General features: G+C 42.0%; 1 protein-coding gene across 3 annotated transcripts in view; it reads left to right on the top strand.

The window, feature by feature from the left end:
- The first annotated feature begins 6,295 nt into the window (after positions 1 to 6,295).
- LOC115167407 (protein BEAN1) overlaps positions 6,296 to 16,347 on the top strand; it is a 44,087-nt gene continuing 34,035 nt past the window's right edge. The window contains exons 1-4 of one of the 3 annotated variants that reach the window (XM_029721807.1): positions 6,883 to 6,916; positions 8,222 to 8,296; positions 8,568 to 8,622; positions 9,481 to 9,609. Coding sequence is in view for 2 of the 3 variants with exons in the window: in XM_029721805.1 (XP_029577665.1) it covers positions 6,889 to 6,916; positions 8,222 to 8,296; positions 9,481 to 9,609 (232 nt within the window). In the remaining variant the exon portion in view is untranslated. Of the gene's footprint in view, positions 6,917 to 8,221; positions 8,297 to 8,567; positions 8,623 to 9,480; positions 9,610 to 16,347 lie in introns of all 3 variants that reach the window. The other 2 variants (XM_029721805.1, XM_029721806.1) reach the window with 2 other exon arrangements.

Here is a 16,347-nt window from a genome sequence, read left to right as displayed (position 1 = left end):
CTGTGTGTGCCCTGGGCGGTCTGTGTTCTACCTGTCTCTCTCACATGTGACTCCGTGTGGCGTCTGTCCACAGCAGCAGCAGTCCAGCTCCAGGGAGGACAGGGCATGTCATCGCTAGCCATACTCCTCTGACCATATGGCCCCAGCTCTGAATCTCTGGGGAGGAAAGAGAGAGTGTGTCTAAGTCCAAAAGCTAAATCCAAATCTTTCTGTATTATGTCAACCGTAGTTGTGGAAAGGTCCCATGGTACGGACCCCTGTAGAACATAGCCTTCATAGTGGGATTAATAAATATGAAGACTGTATGCTATAGGTTATTCCACTGTCCTGGCGTAGGGAATAACAATGTCCTGATTAGAGGTCGACCGATTATGATTTTTCAACGCCGATACCGATTATTGGAGGGCCAAAACAAGGCGATACCAATTAATTGGCAGATTTTTTTATTTTTATTTGTAATAATGCCAATTACAACAATACCGAATGAACACTTATTTTAACTTAATATAATACATCAATAAAATCAATTTAGCCTCAAATAAATAATGAAACATGTTCAATTTGGTTTAAATAATGCAAAAACAAAGTGTTGGACAAGAACGTAAAAGTGCAATATGTGCCATGTAAGAAAGCTAACGTTTAAGTTCCTTGCTCAGAACATGAGAACATGTGAAAGTTGGTGGTTCCTTTTAACATGAGTCTTCAATATTCCCAGGTAAGAAGTTTTAGGTTGTAGTTATTATAGGAATTATAGGACTATTTCTGTCTATACAATTTGTATTTCATATACCTTTGATTATTGGATGTTCTTATAGGCACTTTAGTATTGCCAGTGTAACAGTATAGCTTCCGTCCCTCTCCTCGCTCCTACCTGGGCTCAAACCAGGAACACATCGACAACAGCCACCCTCGAAGCAGCGTTACCCATGCAGAGCAAGGGGAACAACTACTCCAAGTCTCAGAGCGCGTGACATTTGAAATGCTATTAGCGCGCACCCCGCTAACTAGCTAGCCATTTCACATCGGTTACACCAGCCTAATCTCGGGAGTTGATAGGCTTGAAGTCATAAATAGCGCAATGCTTGAAGCATTGCGAAGAGCTGCTGGCAAATGCACGAAAGTGCTGTTTGAATGAATGCTTACGAGCCTGCTGGTGCCTACCACCGCTCAGTCAGACTGCTCTATCAAATCATAGACTTAATTATAACATAATAACACAGAGAAATACGAGCCTTTGGTCATTAAAATGGTCGAATCCGGAAACTATCATTTCGAAAACAAAACGTTTACTCTTTCCGTGAAATACGGAACCGTTGAACTAGTAACCGGAAGGTTGCAAAAACGAATCCCCGAGCTGACAAGATAAAAATCTGTTGTTCTGCCCCTGAACAAGGCAGTTAACCCACCGTTCCTAGGCCGTCATTGAAAATAAGAATGTGTTCTTAACTGACTTGGCTAGTTAAATAAAGCTGTAAAAAAAATGTTTAAAGAAATGGCAAATCGGTGTCCAAAAATACCGATTACCGATTGTTATGAAAACTTGAAATCGGCCCTAATTAATCGGCCATTCCAATTAATCGGTCGACCTCTAGTCCTGATATGACTCTGTCAGAGCACAGGCATCTGAGTTTATGGCGCTGAAATCTGACTAATCCTTCACTTTGTCTGATTTAAAGGGACCTGGTGAATTGTTGTTAAAGCAATATCTTTTGTTTACGTATATATCCCTGCCTGACACCTCAGTAAAAAAAGTCTGCCTGCTCACATCTACAATGTACAGCAACACACCATCTGGGTATCTGTTTTGTTCTATATCCCCATCGGTGTGAACGTTCATTGTTGACGTGAAGCAAAGAGTCATACACTCATCTTTTTCTGCCGACGAAGAATGAAGGACAGAAAATACACTTTAAAACCACAGACGGGCCAGTTGACATCAACAACTAACTACACAATTATCACCTTTCTATGTCATCATAGAGAGATAGGCCTATGGGATGCATCTGAGAATACAGTAGGCCTATTCCTTTCTTAAAAATACCCTCACTCCTTCTTCTACTTACAGTATACCTCTGTTCTCCTTACTTTTCAAATCTACAACGACATTGCATAATCCATGATGACATTTTTAAATGCCAAGTAAACATAGTGCACCTTTTTTGCCTTTACAATAGCATGCTTTGATGAAGGTATCCTTTCAGTGCTAAGTAGGGAGACTTTGCCGGACGCAAGCAGTAGTTTTACAGGCTGAAATATTTATAGCTGTGTTTGCTTGCTGATGCTGCTGTGAAGATGAAAAAGGACTAGCAATGACTGAGCGGCATGCCCATCAAGCCCCCAGTCACCGCCTTACAATTCCCTTATCACAGCCCGCTGTTTAGGCTACAGCCTGTTTGTCACAGCCATAAACACTGAACAAGGTGACAGTAGTCACCAACTAAACGCGAGATCATTACATTGACCTCCACCATTGATCCTATCTCTCTGCTCAGAATGTGTCAGCGTTAATTAAAGCTCGTCCAGGCTGTGACACTGTGACACCCAACACAAAAGCATCAGACCATTACCTGAACACCGCAGGAGGTTGGTGGCACCTTAATTGGGGAGGACGGTCTCGTGGCAATGGCTGGAGTGGAATCAGTTGAACGGTATTACACATTAAACACATGGTTTCTATGTTTTTGATGCCATTCCATCAACACCGTTCCAGACATTACTATGAGCTGTCCTCCCCTCAGCAGCCTCCACTGCTGAACACATCTCAGGAGGTGAGGGAAAGAGGCATAGGTTATCTATCACTTTAAAGGAAAACTCCACCCAAAAACTATATTTTGTTATTTGATTCATTATCCCATTTTTGATATTGTCCCAAAATGTTTAGCATGTCAGCAATCAGGTTTTCAAGACATATAACTTTAAAAATACAGAAATACATTTTTCATCATATGATGTTTTGGGTGGAATTTTATATTATATGTTCCTATAACGGCGATGTTTGAAGATGTTGCTACAGTAGCCTATTGCCACGTCAAAGTCCTAGAATAGACTAATGGTTCCCAACCTGGGGTACTACCCCTGGGGGCATTGGCCTACCCACAGGGGGTACTTGAGAAGACTCATGAGATCATAGGCTTCGGCCTACCAGTAAAATGCACATGGGGGGCACTTCAGGAGTAGTCTGGGTAGAGCAAAATTCAGTTGGTGGTAGGCTACAGTAACCGAAAAACGTTTGGAACCACTGGCCAAGCCCTAAACTCCACCATCCAAACATGAAACTCTTCAACACATTTGTAACGCTCACAGAGCACACGCATATTATTGTTTATGCTACTAGTGACATTACATCTACACAAAAAACGACTTATTGGAATATTGAAACAATTTACTGTATAATCTAAAAGTTACATTTCATTTCCAACCTGTGTTTGATGATTGCCATCTCCAGTATTGGTGCGCTTTTTATAGGGTGCGCGCAACATTAGACTACTTCATCATTGGCCTATAGGCTATCACGTCAGTGACACCGGTAATTATTCCGTTATGGATGAATGTTATTACATTGCAAGTAATTCCTATTCATGTCGGATGTGTAAATGTTTGTTTGTCAGATGTTAGGTTTCTATCCAGATTTTCATGCGAATATTCTAAAGTCTGCATAAAAACAATATGCACATTTTCCCACCAGAGATGTGTTTCCATCAAATTGACTTGTTGCGGACACAAGGCTGTGAGGGATGACATAGTACACATAAAAATAACTTTTGCGGTTAAATTCCCATGTACCAACAAAAAAGAGAATGCCAAGAGTGTGCAAAGCTGTCATCAAAGCGAAGGGTGGCTATTTGATGAATCTCAAATATAAAATATATTTTTATTTGTTTAACACTTTTTTGGGGGTACTACATGATTCCATATGTGTTATTTCATAGTTGTGATGTCTTCACTATTATTCTACAATGTAGAGAATAGTAAAAATAAAGAAAAACCCTTGAATGAGTAGGTGTTCTATAACTGTTGACCGGTAGTGTACATATACCCCAAAAACAACTTAAGTAGTATTTTAAGAATTTTTACTTATTAAGTACTATACACCACTGCCTCTGCCAAACTAGCCAAATGGAGACTATGTATTTGACCATGCTGAACCTGCTACTTTGAATTTGCTTCATCTTCAAGATCACATCCAAGCATCACTTTGTCACAGAGGTTATTGATCCTAACAGATAGGATTTGCTGAGGCTTTGAAAGGCTCCTGTTGTTATTGATACAACATGTTTCTGACTGGGCATGAATCATTCACACACTGTAAACCTCAATGTGCTGTCACAACTTTTGAGGAAACCCTTTGCACTTAATATATCTGAGTACAGTTACTCAGTGATTTTGTAGCCATTACTCAAGCCGAGTCACTGTGACCCTGTAGGGGGTCCAGATTTGAGTTATATCAGCTTGAAAATGTTGATTAATGCCTCCACTAAGCCACGTCTCCAATTTAATTTCCCAGTGTGCCTCGCCTTTTCGAGTGAATTGTATAGTTGCCACCCATGAGTGTTTTTGTTAGTGAATTCACCTTCACCAAGTGAGTTCCTAGGCAAATGTTAGCGTTATAATTAAACTCTATGACAATACACTACATATTCATAAGGCCTTATTTTGAGGCCTAGCTTTACAGTGGCCTGAAAACTCATGGTTTACAGGCCACATTATGGTTGCAAAATTCTGGTAACTTTCCCAAAAATCACAGATTAAATTAAAAATAATCCTGGATGAAAGATTTACAGGAATCTTCCAACTGAGATTTCTGGAAAACCTGGGAAGTTTACTAGAATTTTGCAACCCTGCTTGCAAGTCATATTATGCTGGCTTGCAAAGTGATGTGTAATTCCTATTGGAATCCAGCCACAGTTATATCCAACAGTTGACATTTTTATTCACCCACAACCTGCATTCATAATAACTGCCAGGGTCAGAAACAGTGTGAGGAGAACTAAGCTATTTAATCTGGAACAACCATTTCACTAACAGGTGCAAAAAAATCAAACTAAATTATTGGACTAATCAATATACATGCAAAAACAAAGATATTCAAAACAATTCTAAAGAATCTACCTGCAGTAGAGCATGCTGGGAAAAAAGTTAATTTGTTATCATATCATAAAAAAATATATATATGTGACTTCTCATTTACTTTTGAGTCAATGCCACATTTCCATTGACTGAGTTCTGCTTACTATACATATTTGAGTTAAAAATGCCTTTGGGTTTACAGTGCATTCATTTACAAATCCAAATGCTATCAAGTTTATGGGTATGGATACATTGTCCTTATGATGTACACATAATTACAATTTCCCTCAGCAGACACACATAATGGGAAGAACGTATCATAATATACATCATCAAGCCATTTTGGCAATGCATTATATCACCAGTAGGGGTGGCCAACACACCTATCATGGAATATTTGTAATACCACACATCAACTTTATGAATTGTTTGTTTATATATTTTTTTATTTAACCTTTATTTAATTAGGCAAGTCAGTTAAGAACAAATTCTTATTTACAATGACGGCCTACCCCGGCCAAACCCTAACCCGAACGACACTGGGCCAATTGTGCACCGCCCTATGGGGCTCACAGCCGGTTGTGATACAGCCTGGAATCGAACCAGGGTCTGTAGTGACGCCTCTAGCACTGAGATGTAGTACCTTAGACCGCTGTACCACTCAAAAATGTAACACATTCCTAATATTTTCTGTCTTGCCCATTCACCTTCTGAATGGCACACATACACAATCCCATGTCTCAATTGTCTCAAGGCTTAAAAATCCTTCTTTAACGTGTCTCCTCCCCTTCATCTACACTCATTGAAGTGGATTTAATACGTGACATCAATAAGGGATCATAGCTTTCCCCTGGGTTCACTTTGTCAGTCTATGTCATGGAAAGAGCAGGTGCCCTTGATGTTTTGTATACTCAGTGTAGGTATAGTGTCTTTTCGCAAGTTATTATTTAAGCTAAAAATGAAAAATGGCCGTTATATTCAATGAAAATTCTTAAATTGGAATTTCCCTAATTGATTCAACTGAAATGGTAGACTCCAATCTCCTCTTTTTCAGTATCTTCCTATGTAGTAATAAATGAATAAACAGTGAATAAAGTGGATAACAGTCGAAATGTGTGGATGTCAGAAGACAGTTTACAACATAATAGCCTTAGTCTGCTTGAGAAAACGGAAGAAATAAAAATCATAAAAATACTATAAACTTAACATGAAAACAAACAATTTTGGTGCTCTTACATCCTGGGACATTCATATTGTGTTTGCCCGGTAATCTGCAATATGGTATCCATCCAACTACCCTTATGTCATTTGTAAACAAACGCCAGTGTTGGCACATGACTGCCGCTACCCGCTTGTCATCTAAATTAAATATCATGGCATTATAATACTGTATGTTGGATAACTCAGCGCTGCAAACGAGCTACTACGTTCGCAGCCGTGGCGGGACATAGAAGATGCTTCTTGCTGCAGAGTGTTTGATTTGACGGCTTTTGAAGGCATTTGGTTTACATGCTCGATGGTTACACTGTGCATTTTTGAAAAACTCTAGTATTATCGAGTATCTACCGGAAGTTTAATGAGTGATATACATGCTATTTTGGCCAGGTGGGCAAGGTCTCCGGTCGACGGCACGCGTGTTTAATTGGAATTTAGACCAGGGAAGGTGTTCTGAGGGTTTTCACACCAGATATTATGTGGCACCGTAAGATATCGTAACCCTTTTAATCACGATGTTTTCTTCGAATTAAACAAGTAATATTTCTGCTGGCGTTGGGTAGGTAGGCTATCCGAAATCGAAGGACAAGAAAACACCTGCATCACATGGGGATATTTTTATACCGGTCGGTGGGTACGTACTGTATCACTCTTTCCTCTTGTCTGATAAACTGTTGAATTTTGGTTTATAGACCTGTGATCTGCCTAGAGTATTCCAGGTTGAGCAGTTGCTTTTTTAGTTATGCTGTGTTGTGGGTACACCTTTAAAGATGTTTCACCATTGAGATCATGGCATCCATGCGCCATGATTGGGCTTTCATAGAATGTTTCCAAAAAAATGTATTGAAGTCATTCATATTTTCTCATTATTACGTTATTAGTTTGGTTCTTGTCCGAGGAAGGCCATGAATTGATGACTGACCCAAAATAGGCCACATTTGGGCTGTCACATAGAGCTAGCACAAGATTGATGAGCATAGTGTATACAGGCACCAAGTGCTATGCACCTGCCCCTGAGGAGTATGTAGAATCTAGCTAGAGAGCATTGCATTTATCTTCCAAACATCCACATAATCTATATGGTACAGTGTACATGGAAACAGAGCTCTGCGTGGAACTATACTTGTCCAATTTAAAGGGACTATCTGCATTTGAAATGTCCATGTTACTGTACAGTAGGACAGCCAGTTTGGAGGCCCATCTGGTTTCATATAAAATCTAAGTATCTGTCCTAGTGCTCTATTTGTAGGTGTAGAGGAAGATGCCAACCCACTGACTATGTTACATAATGTTCATGAGAAGTTATTACAATTCCATTGATTGTCCTCATTTCCATAATCCTTTTTGGTTCTTTTTCAACATATTGATCTGGGTATCCAGAAACTGTCTGATACCGGGTTGGTTACACTACTAATCAACTTCATTTCTGCCTTTGATAAATACAAAAAAGACGGCGCTCACAGGGCAAAATGAATGAATAAAGAACTATAGATCTTTCTATGGGGGGATATTAAAGTCTTATCTTGATCGTCACATTTTAGCTTGTCAATAATACTGTCACATCCCCATAAAGGTTGGGCTTTGATGTTGTGAGATAACTGGCATGACTGTCTGAATATCTGATCTGTAGTCAGCTCTGATGTAGTTTTGCCTCAGACAGTAATGGTTATGGCAGCTTGTTGACCAAAGCCAATATGCATTACTGGCTTTGTCCCACATTCTCCTTTGGACCTGAAATACCAAGCCAAGCCATGGCTTGTCCAATCTCTGCATTAGCCTCATCGGGCCTGGGCAGAAATGCTAAAGAGGCATGATGTGACGTCGGAGTCGGCCAAGAGGGAATAACACCCCAGTCACCATAAAACAAAGTTGACAGGACTACAAAATGAGATGAATGCTTCCTCATTCTCTGTTTCATTTTTGCCCTGTACCCCGACAGCTCTAGCACTGCACACTCCCCTTGTCTGTGGCACCTCAAACACCATTGAAGTTGTCAGCAACTACTCCAACGCCTGTGAGTTTTCTCTGTGTTTTACATGATCTTCCAATGCTCAGTACAGTATTTAACCGTGGCTTCTTATACAAGGAATGCACAGGTTATATCATACATGAGTGTTGGTATATGAATGTATGGCGTGTCTAATGTATAATACAGGACTCATGGTCCGTGAACGGAGTGTACTAGAATCTTAAGAGATTTTCGCTGCTGCCTGGGAGATGCAGCGTTATGTAAGAGCACTGTGCACCTTTGGTTAGCGTGACGTTGTATACTCTGCTTTAAACAGGACATGAATGGCAGGGCTTTGTGACGGCAGGGAGTACAGTCATCCTTCATACAGTGTGCGTAAGAGTAAAGGTCTTCATATATGACTCACCTCATTTAATCATAAACACACACATGCACAATACTCAAAGTAATAACACACGTATGATACAGTGTTTGATTCATTTACGTATTGATTTGTTCTTTAACAGGAAAATGACACGTACATTTCAAGATAAGCAATCTGAAGCAGATTTCAGTGTTAATCATTTCCACAAAGTTACAAATCCAGTCTCCAAACGCCTTAACGGGATACTTTGGGATTTTGGCAATGAGGCCATTTTTCTACTTCCCCAGAGTCAGATGAACTCGTGGATACCATTTTTAATGCCTCTGTCTCTAGTCTGAGGAAAGTTAGATATCATTTTGTGAGCCAATGATAATTAGCATTAGCGCAATGACTGGAAGTCTGTGGGTATCTGCTAGATACCCATAGACTTCCAATCATTGCACTACACACTAGTTAGCAATTGCGCTAGCGCTAGTTAGTAACTTCCTTCAAACTGCATGCAGAGACATAAAAATGGTATCCACGAGTTCATTGGACTCTGGGGAAGTAGATAGATTCATTGCCAAAATCCTGAAGTTTCCCTTTAATATTGCATGTAGAGGGGTCCTGGTATTGATCGGATCACCCAGACCCTGTGGTCATGTACCGGAAAAACTAATGAACACGGGGCAGTGTGGGTGGCCCCTTGGCTGCACACCACACACAAATACACACGCACACACACATGCATGTGCCTCAGGCTTTATAAACAACAGGGAGCCTGTCACTCACATCACTCCCCCCCTCTCTCTCTCTCTCTTTCTCTCGCTCTCTCTCTTTCTCCCTCCCCCCTCACAATCTCCCTCCCTTCTGCCTGCCCTTGCAGATGAGGACATCGCCCTTCTGTGCAGAAGAGAGGAGCTCAAGTTCGGCACCTGCCTCATTAACCGGCTGAAATGTTACTATAAGAAGGACTGTGGAAGGGAGTACATGTTGATGAAACTAATCTGCTCAGGTAAGGGACACATCCTTACATGTTTACTGCACATTTTTACGTGAATTGTCTTAATGGTTCCTGTCATGGTGTATACTAGACTGATTACCCACATAATATTATACGTGTAATGACGAAGAACATGTAACTCTGCCTCTTTAGAGAGACAATAATAACCATGGCAACGTATGTCTGGGATGTGATTGAGAACATCTGTTTCTGTCTTTAGTTGATTAAATAGGGTAGTTGTAAGCTGCCTCTGGCAGACCTCTTCATATCATCAATTTCCCTGACAGAAATGCAGACCCCAAGGCCAATGTCCAGAGAACTGAACCACTTAAATAACGACCTCAGGTGTCTTAAATCTATAGTGACTTCCTGAGGTGGTAGCCGTTAGTGTTAGTAGTGTTGATTGACATGGTTTTATTACATCACTGTACGTACAGCGTTATGGGAATACACATCCCATGCTGTCAAAATGACCCAAAATGCCGGTTCCTGCTAACAAAAAAAATAAACATAAATAAATTGATATTACCAACACGGGTTGTCATCCATCCTCAAAATGGGATGTTCCAGTCCTAATACAGGGACAAAAACATGGTTTGTACATCAGTAGTGACCACGTGTTGCCTTTTTGTGTTAAGAATCGGCCTCAGGGAAAGACTGTGCCATTTTGCCTTTTATATAACACCATCTCTGAAATATGATCTATTGGCTGCTAGGTAGCCTCGGTCCTTTATAAGTACCTTTCCAGTGAACAGCTTGTCCCCTCGGCCACGGTGTGTTTACACCCGCCACTAATGCAGCCTGACCTTTCACTAAACTGTTTGCAGAGAGAGAAAATTGTGCCCACAAACGGCTGCAGTCAGTCAGTGGAACCTCGATACGTCATGTGGTCCCTGGCACTCTTCAGAAGAGCTCTAACGAGCCACCGAGGGCCCCTCCACCAGCCACAACATCTATCTCCTGACTGACTATTGGGAGAGGGCTGGGATCAGGGAGGAAATTGTACCCGTTAAAGCTGGCCCGTATGTTATTTTGTTGCATCCGTATTCTACATACATAACCATTGAAATCTGAATAAAGTAATATCAAGATGAGAGGAAATGTTTAAAATCTCTTCAAAGTATTTAGCGTGTTTAGACTGCACACAGACTTTTGTGTTGGTGTTAATAAAGTAAGCTGTAATGGGAGTTTTCCCAGGGACGAAGGGTGGCTAAACCTATACAGCCTTGCTGGCTGCTCTGACAATCATAGCTCCTCTCAAAGTTATACTCACCAATCCCTTCTTTCCCTCTAATCTATAATTCACAGCTCATCCCCCCTCACACCTGAAATGTCACCAGCCCCCTAGGCTGTGGAATGACTTTCGGTGGACGGACTCCCCGCTCTCGGGCAAGCTGTAAAAAATGAATCGGGAAAATAAATAGATAAAGAGAATGGAAAGGCAGGATCTTTTTAGGTTCCTCTATGGACGTGCCACTATGCCCAGCACAGTCCTCTATGTTGACACTGTAGCTGAGGACTTTCTTTGATATTTTGTTGGGGATCACCCATCAACGTGTGGCTGGCCAAGTGTGTTGTTACTATTTCAGTACCTCAGTGTTAGGTGTAGAACTTCACTTTCCACAAACAGATCACTGAGAATGTCTTCGAGAAATGAATTTGCCATCTTAAAAATGTCTTTGTAATCTGCATGTCATGATAGCAGATACTATCTAAGCGATCTTTGTTTCTTAATGCCTTTCCTTTTGAGGACCTATAATATAATACACGTGTTAATATTGCAATTTGATATATTATTACATTTAAATACATTCAATGGATAAATCCTCTCATCTTGATCAAATATATGTGTATTAATTGTATAATGTATTAATTCAGATATTACCTGCTTCATACTGTATGCCCAAGCATACTATTTGCATTGTTTGCAGTGAATAGATAACCTCCAGCATCCTGAATCTCCTGTTAACCTTCCATTAGTCACAGTGCAGATATCTGCTTCAGCTCTCAAATGAAAGTACTGGCTCTGTGCTCCCATGTCAAATTAAATAGTAGAGTGGTTTTCATGGATCCAGCACTATCCTCTTCACTTTGTTCTGTGTATTCTTTGTCATAGTCATTCACTTCCAAGAAGTATCTTCACCCCATACTAGTGTGGCAGCGACACTGTATTAAGTTGGTCTTTTATTTCAGCGTTCTGATTGAGAAAGGGGCTTCAGTGAAGGATAGCTCGCTGAAGGATAAAGGATACAGATGGGACATCGGGGCTCTTATCCTTGAGAAGGACACTTAGCCCAAATTGTTTGTCTAAATATCCAGCTGTAGAAGTGGATGATATGTAAATCCATCCATCTCCCAGTGGATCAGGGCATCTGTTGAGTAGGTAAATAAATAATGTTAAGAGCAGCAAGTGGCTGACTAATGCTGCCACTTTGTCATCATGCTCCTCTCCCGATTTGACCTTCTCCTCACCGCTGCCAAGGCAGACCTAGGGACTGTGACGGTGGCTCTGGATCCCCTGGAGTGATCCTGCTCACCCTGCTCATGCCCTGCTGGCTGTCTGTCAGAGTAGGGACATACAGGAACAGACAGGCTCTACGCTGTGGCTGCACTCCCCAGACCACATCCATCACCACTGTAATATACGGTTCCTCAACATCCACAACAACCGCCGCGCCTCTCTACCAGGAAAACACCAGATCTTGTAATCTGTGTGATCTGGTCTGTGTGTACTGTTATTTGTTTGTGTGTGAGTACCTGTTTGCAACTTGTACAATTTCAGAGATGTACAAGCTGGGATCAAATCAAATCAAATTTATTTATATAGCCCTTCTTACATCAGCTGATATCTCAAAGTGCTGTACAGAAACCCAGCCTAAAACCCCAAACAGCAAGCAATGCAGGTGTAGAAGCATGGTGGCTAGGAAAAACTCCCTAGAAAGGAAAGGAAGAAACCTAGAGAGGAACCAGGCTATGAGGGGTGGCCAGTCCTCTTCTGGCTGTGCCGGGTGGAGATTATAACAGCACATGGCCAAGATGTTCAAATGTTCATAAATGACCAGCATGGTCAAATAATAATAATCATAGTAGTTGTCGAGGGTGCAACAAGTCAGCAACTCAAGAGTAAGTGTCAGTTTGCTTTTTCATAGCCGATCTTTGAGAGTATCTCTACCGCTCCTGCTGTCTCTAGAGAGTTGAAGACAGCAGGTCTGGGACAGGTAGCACGTCCGGTGAACAGGTCAGGGTTCCAGCAGGTCTGGGACAGCAGGTCTGGGACAGGTAGCACGTCCGGTGAACAGGTCAGGGTTCCATAGCCGCAGGCAGAACAGTTGAAACTGGAGCAGCAGCACGGCCAGGTGGACTGGGGACAGCAAGGAGTCATCATGCCAGGTAGTCCTGAGGCATGGTCCTAGGGCTCAGGTCCTCCGAGAGAGAGAGAAAGAAAGAAAGAGAGAAAGAGAGAATTAGAGAGAGCATATTTAAATTCACACAGGACACCGGATAAGACAAGAGAAATACTCCAGATGTAACAGACTGACCCTAGCCCCCCGACACATAAACTACTGCAGCATAAATACTGGAGGCTGAGACAGGAGGGGTCAGGAGACACTGTGGCCCCATCCGATGAAACCCCCGGACAGGGCCAAACAGGCAGGATATAACCCCACCCACTTTGCCAAAGCACAGCCCCCACACCACTGGAGGGATATCTCCAACCACCAACTTACCATCCTGAGACAAGGCCAAGTATAGCCCACAAAGATCTCCGCCACAGCACAATCCAAGGGGGGGCGCCAACCCAGACAGGAGGACCACGTCAGTGACTCAACCCACTCAAGTGACACACCCCTCCTAGGGACGGCATGGAAGAACACCAGTAAGCCAGTGACTCAGCCCCTGTAATAGGGTTAGAGGCAGAGAATCCCAGTGGAGAGAGGGGAACCGGCCAGGCAGAGACAGCAAGGGAGAGACAGCAAGGGAAAGGGAAGGTTTCAACACAATCAGTTTGAGTTTGTTTGGAAATCCAATGCATGTAAATGTCAACGTACAACACCCAAACGTCAATGTGCAATCACACCAATCATATCATACCTACACTGTAATTACAATGTGTTTGCCCATAGTATGTAATGCTATTTAAACATACATTTTAGCAACACCCATTATGAAGCCTTTTCACAGACAAAAGTTGAGGCACGTCGTCTTTCCAAAACTTATTTCGGTGCCTTCATATTTTATAGGGAGATCTATGGCCACTTGAGTTGTTCTCTCCTTAAACACTTTCAATTATATGTATGTATGTATGTATGTCAGAATGTATTCAATGATGTACACTGAGTGCACAAAATATTAAGAACACCTGCTCTTTCCATGACATAGACTGACCAGGTGAATCCAGGTGAAATATATGATCCCTTATTGATGTCACCTGTTAAATCCACTTCAATCCGTGTAGATGAAGGGGAGGAGACAGGTTAAATAAGGATTTTTAAGTATTGAGACAATTGAGACATGGATTGTGTATGTGTGTCATTCAGAGGGTGAATTGGCAAAACAAAAAAGTAAGTGCCTTTGAACGGGGGTATGGTAGTAGGTGTCAAGACCTGCAACGCTGCTGGGTTTTTCACGCTCAACAGTTTCACATGTGTATCAAGAATGGGGGGTTCCTAATATTTGGTATACTCTGTGTATTTCCTTTTTATCTTTTGATCAAAGAGCCAATCCTTTTGCACCCTTTGCATCTTAATAAGTATGATTGTTTATCCTAGCAAATCATGTCCTCAGAAAAAAGCACCTGTGTCAGTAAAAAACAGGACCGGATTTTAAACGGTCTGTTCCAGTTCAGTGCACATGATCTACGAGTACAATGGTACCCATGATCCTTTGCTTATCCATCAGAAAGAACCCCATATTTTATGAATTATGAAAATATCAGAAATTGGCACATTTGCACATTTCTGTTGAATTTTCACTTGGTCCAAGTATGACCATCTATATGCATATTAGGAGATGTGGTGGGATTTTAGAATATTGAGGCCGGGGATAAAATACCAAGATGGTTCTGCTTCAGTTCCCTTGTCACAGTAGAAAAAAACAACTATTAAAGGCATTGCAGGTGGCCAGATAGTGGTGGCAGATGTCAGGTGAATTCTCCCTGTGCCTTTTGGAAGAAAGCTATTTTCTTTGCAATTAGTGGCCAAGCTTTCTTAATAGCATCTAATAATTGCAATTGCAAACTGCTGTGGGGTGGAGTGAGTGAGACAGGGGGAGTATGGAGAGAATTGGTCCTTCATGAGTGCCTTTATTCACATTAATTGCTTTAGACATATTCCTTTAATCTATCACTTTGTCTATGCCTTGTCTATGCCTCACCATTTACAGCAAACATGATGAGAATGAATGTGTCTGTGAATACGATGCCTGGAAAATGGCTCCAGAACACTGTCGGCAGAAGAAACATGATTGTGTTCTGGTCTAACACCCCAAGCATCTGTTCCTCCACACATTGCAAAAGCAATGGGATTTCTCAAAGCGGGAAATGTGCTTACACATGCCATACCCAATTCACAGCTGTGGATACAATACGCAAAGGTCAGTGGTGCCCTATGGCAAGCCTGCTTCTCCCTATACCCAGCTGTACCCTAGGGCCCAGGTTCTAATTTACCCTTGTATTGTGTCACCCATGTATGTTTTAAGTTCCCCAGGGTTTCAGATGAAGGCCTGTAGTGTACAGTATGTTAGGTATGGACCTCTGTCTTCCCATCAGTTGAAAAGTCAGGGCAGATACAGTAGGAGGGATCGGGGGTTATTACATCAACTAGAAGCTGGGGTTATTGGAGCCACTATAATCAGATTAAGAGGCTGCAGTGCAGCCTCATCCTGTGGGCTCAGTGTGCCAGCAAGTGGAATCAAAGCAGCCAAATCCCACTGAAATGGGCCCTCCTGACCCACTAAACTCAGAGGTCTGGATAATGCAGGGCCAGGACTCATTTATTCATTTAACCTTTATTTAACTAGGCAAGTCAGTTAAGAACATATTCTTATTTACAATGACGGCCTAGGAACAGTGGGATAATTGCCTTGTTCAGGGGCACAATGTCAGATTTTAACCTTGTCAGCTCAGGGATTCGATCTAGCAACCCTTCGGTTACTGGCCCAACGCCCTAACCACTAGGCTACCTGCCACCCCATACCCTGGCTGTCTGTTTGTTTGGGAGGGGCAGCAGCCATGGCCCATACATGCAGGTTTATCCCTGGTACTCCTCTAATCTGGGTTAACTGACATGGGGAGAGCTCTCTTTAAATGGCCGCCCCTCCACCCAAAGTGTATAATTATCTTAGAGGGATAAAGTGCAGTGAAGTCATGGGCTGCTTACTGTCCTCGACAGTGTTTTAGGACCGTGGTTGTCGAATTTGGGAAAAAGTTGACTATACACACATACTTTAATAACAGTGAATTTCACATATACTATAGTCCTGATCAAGAAGCGATGTTGTATCTCATCGGCTAATGTTGAATGTCGTATGACCTTGAGCACCACCGCTGGAGGTCATTCACTCTGAAAACCTTTAAAAGAGGCTTTTTTGTGCCTGGAGTAATCAACTGTTCTTCAGAGCTCACTTGAATCACATGGATAATCATGATAACCAAAGCCTGTCCCCCATCCCGCCCCTTTCTGTCTCTAGCATGGCATCACAGTAAACCTGGTCCCCTGAGGAACTCTGTAGATGTGTAGCTTGCTGGCCGCC

The sequence above is a fragment of the Salmo trutta genome, chromosome 29 (assembly GCF_901001165.1).
Source record: "Salmo trutta chromosome 29, fSalTru1.1, whole genome shotgun sequence".
Taxonomy (NCBI): Eukaryota; Metazoa; Chordata; class Actinopteri; order Salmoniformes; family Salmonidae; genus Salmo; species Salmo trutta.
Note: the sequence above shows the minus strand (reverse complement) of the source record. Positions and strands in the feature narration are given on the sequence as shown.